Below are 6,128 nucleotides of genomic sequence, written 5' to 3' on the forward strand. Positions count from 1 at the left end.
AACGCCAAAGGGATGGATTATGCCTTCTGTATTCAAAATAAATTAGCAGTTGATTTCTCAACTCTAAAAAGTCACAACATTAAATGTTCTGTCTGTTCTCTTTTCAAGTTGCTTATACAATGTTTGGACAAAAGAATTGGGGCACCTGACCATTACACCAACAGGGACTTTTAGGACATTCCGTTCTAAAAACAGACATTAAAATATAGTTGGTGCCCCCTTTGCCGCTATAACAGATTCCACTCTTCTGGGAAGGCTTTCCACAAGCTTTTGGAGTATTTCCATTTTGCCCATTTATCAAGCAGAGCATTTGTGAGGTCAGGCACTGATATTGTACGGGAAGACCTGACTCGCAATCTCTGTTCTCGTTCATCCCGAAGGTGTTCAATGGGGTTGAGGTCAGGGCTCTGTGCAGGCCAGTCAAGTTCTTCCATGCCAAACTCATCCAACCATGTCTTTACGGATCTTGACTGTGCTCCAGTGCAAAAAAAGCATGCTGGAATAGAAAAAGCCCTTCCTCATCAAAGTGTAGCATTGTCCAGCATGTATCGTTATGCAGAAGCATTAAGGTTTCCATTCACTGGAAGTAAGGGGCCTAGCCAACTCCTGATAAACAGCCCCATAACATTATCCCTCCCCACCTGTCACTACAGTTGGCACAATGCAGTCGTGTAACGTTCTCCTGGCATCCGCCTAGACTTGTCAATCACACTGCCAAGCAGAGAAGCATGATTCTTCACCCCACAGAACACGTTTCCATTCCTCCAGTGTCCAGTGGTGGTGTGCTTTACACCACTCCATCTGACACTGGTACTTGGTAATCCAGCTGCTCATTTATAGAAACCCATTCCGTGAAGCTCCCGCCGCACAGTTTTTGTGCTTATATTAATGCCAGTGCAAGGTTTAGAACTCTTCAGCACTCTGTGACCCCGCTCTGTGACTTTATGTGGTCTTCCCCTCTGTTGCTTCTGTTCCTAAATGCTTCCACTTTACAATAATACCACCTACAGCTGACCGTGGAATATCTAGCAGGGATGGAATTTCACAAACTGACTTATTGCAAAGGTATCATCCTATCACAGTACCACGCATTAATTTACTGAGCTTTTCAGAACGACTTATGTTCAAAAATCTTTGCAATTACATACTGCATGGCTAGGTGCTTGATTTTATAACCTGCGGCAATGGGTCTGATTGAAACACCTGAATTCAATAACTTAGAAGTGTGTCCCAATACTTTTGTCCATAAAGTGTATGTATAGACTTTAGGAATACGTGCATTTTAAGCATTAGGGCATGTGTCTTCCAGATAAAATAGTCCAGCATAGTCTATCTATCTATATATCCAAAAGCAAGGCTGCAATATGGGGAAGAGTTGGATACATACCCCCCCACCTCGCTTTTCGACTTATATCATGCTGATATCTCTGGGGCATGGTACAGCATGGCTATTATTATTATTATTATTATTATTATTATTATTTGTTTTATATGGTGCCATCAAATTCCATAGCGCTGTACAATGAGTGGACAGAACAAAACAAGTAGAAAGTAACATAACAATTTGACTTAGAGACAACAGTTGAGGAGGGCCCTGCTCAAACGAGCTTGCAATCTAGAGGCATGTTGGAGAGCCCTGTTTTATTTTTATTGTAAGAGTCATTTATTCAAATTAAATAATCTAGTACATATATTTTGTTTTCCTTTCTGTTTCAGTAAAATATGAACGCATCAAGTTTTTGGTTATTGCTTTAAAGAGTTCAGTGGAAGTCTATGCTTGGGCACCAAAGCCATATCACAAATTCATGGCCTTTAAGGTATGTAGTCTATGGAGATATTTTTCACGTGGCTTCATATCACTCTAAAAATCTATATTTTGTACAATCATAATGGCATAGGTACTTCAGATGTGTCAGTTAATGTGTGTGCACACAATATCATCCTTATATGGCTCTTTATTGGTGCAATTATTACTTTGTATTAAATTAATTATTGCCTTTTGCAGCTTTAGAATTAAAGAGGGTTAGGAAGTGGTGGTAATTGTTACTAGTAATTACATAGTTTGCCATTGGGTGCCTCTAAACTCATATTATAAACAAATATCAGTACAATTAAACATTTCAACAATTTTAGAAACTTTGTGGTGATGGGTTTGGAGCTAGAAAGTCCCTTCACATGCATAGGAGTTGTTTGTAATGTTGTTTTTAATGTATTTCATGCAGTCTTTTGGAGACTTGGTACATAGGCCACTGCTGGTAGACCTGACTGTAGAAGAAGGACAGAGGCTCAAAGTAATCTATGGATCATGCGCAGGATTCCATGCTGTAGATGTGGACTCGGGAGCTGTCTACGATATATATCTACCAACTCATGTAAATATTTTTTTGGTGGAGTCATTTTGTGAACAAGGCAGATTTGAATGTTTTGTGTTAGAAATAATAAAAATGAACTGCGTTATTGGCACTAGAGAAAATGAAGTCTGTAGTGGAATTTGGTGCATTGTTTTTTTTTAGAAATAGTGACTATTGAATGTTTGGCCTAGAAGATGTGAAAATATAATATACACATATCCTCTTGCAGATCCAAAGCAGCATTCAGCCACATGCAATCATTATTCTCCCAAATACCGAAGGGATGGAACTGCTGGTTTGCTATGAAGATGAAGGAGTTTATGTCAATACCTATGGCAGAATCACAAAAGATGTGGTTCTACAGTGGGGAGAAATGCCTACATCAGTTGGTATGTTTCTGTAGCCTGACAGCGTTCTCATTTATAAAGCTTATGTTTGTGAATATCTCATTGAGGCGGTTCACTATTGCTTTTTTGTACTTGTTATTCGTATTACTTTGAACGTATTGCTTAGAATGTTATCTAGCCGTGACATTAAAAGGAGTTAGCAACAAATACGATCATACATCACCATACTATATCCATTTAAAAGTATGCGGTCGGCTGGCCTAAGTCGTTACCCTGTGCGGGCTACTCCTTTGGCACCCCCAGCCCCACAAAAAAGGGAAAAAAATCTTTTAACAAACAACTAATATGAGTACAATAATTATATAACTAGAAACACTGGTAACAATAATGTACTTAAAATACAGAGGGGAAAAAACAGCTAACATTTTTTTTTTTAAATATTGAAAAAATTGGACCCAAGGCAAACATTTCCTTGGTCCCCCCTCCATGCTCCCTAGCATGCAATCACTCCCTACGCTCTTACACACAAATAATTCTAAAAGATTAGGGGTATACGGTGATTGCAGTCTTCCCTCCTTGAAACCCTACCGTGACTTTGAGAGGTCCTCTTCCCTCATAATCATCCCCACAGTCCCTTTGTCCCCTCATTCACTAAGCCAGACATCTCTTTTCCTTCTTGTAGTTCAGGTATAGATCAAACCCAGCTTTGTATGTATAGCTCAATTGAAAATCGCATGTGAACTCAGCATTGAAAGTATAGATAAAATAAACAGAATCAAACATACAAATCCTGTGTCTGCAGGTATACAATAATGTTTGGAAACATAGCATAGCAGGTATAGATCAACAGAATAACACACAAACCCAACTTTCCAGGTATAGATCAACTGGAAATAGCATACAAACGCAACATTAAAGGTTTCGATTAAACCCCCTAAATTCAGACATAGGCCACAGGTTGCACACCTCAAAGGCCAGCCCTGTCGTCCACATTGCCCACTTAGAACCTGACCAGGGCCCAGATTACACATAACCATAACCAGCCCGCCCTGTGCCATCTCTCTCCTATAAACGTTCCTACGCCCCCAGGGCAATATAATGGAGGTTGCACGCACAGCTGCGGGGCCGGGGCATGTTTATAGCGAGCTCATAGGCCCTCAGTGAATTGGTGATGGGACGGCCGCCTGCTGCCATGGCTCCCTGTGCCCCGCACACCACAAAAGCCGGCTCTGCATAAAAAAAAATATGTAGTGAAAAGCCTCTTCATTCTCTCAGGCTAAGAAAAGGATGGTGTTTGGGTTTTGTCTGATATTATGCATTTTGTTATTGTTTGTTTAATGAGGTCCTATTTTGTTAGAATTATTTCATCTAGTGTTTAACTTTGATTTTTTTTTCCAGCATATATTCGATCTAACCAGATAATGGGATGGGGCGAAAAAGCAATTGAGATACGATCTGTAGAAACTGGCCATTTGGATGGAGTATTTATGCACAAACGGGCACAGCGGCTCAAGTTCTTGTGCGAGCGGAATGATAAGGTAAAACTTAGTTTGATATTATAGGCTTTAAGTGTATCACTGACGTTTTTGTGAACAGAATTTCTTAAAAGTATTATATTTTACTTAATAAAGATGCAAAATAAATAGGCCTTATAGTGTGTAATAAACACAATTTTATTGTATTATACCCATCATTAGTAAGACAACATGTACTGTGACCATGATACCCATACCTCTTCAATCATTTTTTCAGAATCTGAAATGCAATGTCCAGGTTAAGTAGGGAAAAAAAGTGTCCCTCTTTCACATTTTGCATTTTAAAATGTTGGGAGGTATGCTTAACAGTGCTAGTGCTTTTCAAGCACCATTTCTGGTTATACTGTTTATACCTCCCAACATTTCAAAATGCAAAATGTGAAAGAGGGGCACTTTTTTTTTTTTTTTTTTATCTCTTAAAACACGCCTTGTTTTTGTCAGCACAGTAATGCATATTAAAAATAACCAACACATTGAATTGAATTCCCATGAGGCTAAGCCAGACATACTATTTCCATGATGCTGGGAACTGGGAAGTTCAGCAACAGTAAAGCTGCAGATGCTAGCTGTGAACTAAAATTCCCATGATTCTCAGCCAGCCAGGTATCCACCATAATGCTGGCTGAGCATCATTGGAAGAGTAGTCCACAGCAGCAGAGATTTTTTTTTATTAAAAAAGGCTGTTAGCCTCCCTCCCAGGACCCTTAAACACTGCCTTCACACACACCTGCCCATAAACACACATATACACATACACTGCCTTTACACACACACCTGCCCATATACACATACACTGCCTTTACACACACACACACACACACACACACACACACACACACACTTACACACACGTACACATACACTGCCCTTACACACACACATATAATTACACATACACTGCCCTTACACACCAGCTAACAAATACCTGTACTGCTCATACACACACCGGCCCATACACACAAACTTACAAATGCATACATACACTGCCCTTACACCCCTTTCTCCCCATCTCTTACCTTTTCCAAAGACAAATTGAGCTAACTCGCTTATCTCTTGGTACAGGTCTTCTTTGCTTCTGTGCGATCTGGTGGAAGCAGCCAAGTGTATTTTATGACCTTGGGCAGGAGTTCTCTGCTGAGCTGGTAGAAAGAGCATGAAAGGAATGGCTGATACCTCCCCTACATTCTTCATAATCTCCGTAACTTGAAATCATCTACAACTGGAGTACAAACCCGCGCACTGATGTTTTTCTATTTGAAAGATTTGTTAAGAGATGGAGTTTGCATTAATTTAGTAAAATGTTATGTACCTAATTTAGGGGAGATGATTACAGGATCTTTATGCAGCTTGCAAGGCAGCTAGTGCTGTACTGTATTGCCTTTTGTTGGGTGCTAATACATCTAAGATTTGAAATTTAACAACACAACAAACAAACAAAAAAAAAAACCAGCAGGGTTTTACGAATGCTGATGCTTCCTGTTTAAAATTTAAAAGCAGATTTGTCAAATGAGAAATAGAAAAGCATATCCCAGTAAAAGCACCTTGTGCAATGAAATTGGTTTAACACAAGAGGGCAGACCAGGAGAACTATAGCCAGCTTTAACAATGCACAGCCTGGCAATTTTTTTCTAATTCTTTGATTTATTTAATTTAGGTTTTTCCCTTTTTTTTTTTTTTTTTTTTTTTTTATAATATGACAAACAAAATAAAATGTATTTATAAAATGTGAAAGGTGATAGCAATTTTTTTTTCTCTACATGAAGATTTTTGGGACAATGTTGTGCGTTGCTGAATTATACCTAACACCATGTGACAGTGTTAGCGCTGTCTCATGTGTTGGTTTACACCCCCCCCTCTAGAAACCCTCAGTAAAGGTGCATAACAGTGTACTAAGT

General features: G+C 39.2%; 1 protein-coding gene across 4 annotated transcripts in view; it reads left to right on the forward strand.

Annotated features, from left to right (window-relative positions):
• The window catches only part of MAP4K4 (mitogen-activated protein kinase kinase kinase kinase 4), a 77,981-nt gene extending 72,067 nt beyond the window's left edge, over positions 1–5,914 (forward strand). For all 4 annotated transcript variants that reach the window (XM_053455111.1, XM_053455112.1, XM_053455113.1 and 1 more), the window contains 5 exons: positions 1,717–1,817; positions 2,223–2,372; positions 2,581–2,740; positions 4,097–4,236; positions 5,296–5,914. In XM_053455111.1, the coding sequence (XP_053311086.1) occupies positions 1,717–1,817; positions 2,223–2,372; positions 2,581–2,740; positions 4,097–4,236; positions 5,296–5,379 (635 nt within the window). In that variant the 3' untranslated portion in view covers positions 5,380–5,914. The remainder of the gene's footprint in view (positions 1–1,716; positions 1,818–2,222; positions 2,373–2,580; positions 2,741–4,096; positions 4,237–5,295) is intronic.
• Positions 5,915–6,128: the final 214 nt, after the last annotated feature.

The sequence above is a fragment of the Spea bombifrons genome, chromosome 2, assembly GCF_027358695.1.
Source record: "Spea bombifrons isolate aSpeBom1 chromosome 2, aSpeBom1.2.pri, whole genome shotgun sequence".
Taxonomy (NCBI): domain Eukaryota; kingdom Metazoa; phylum Chordata; class Amphibia; order Anura; family Pelobatidae; genus Spea; species Spea bombifrons.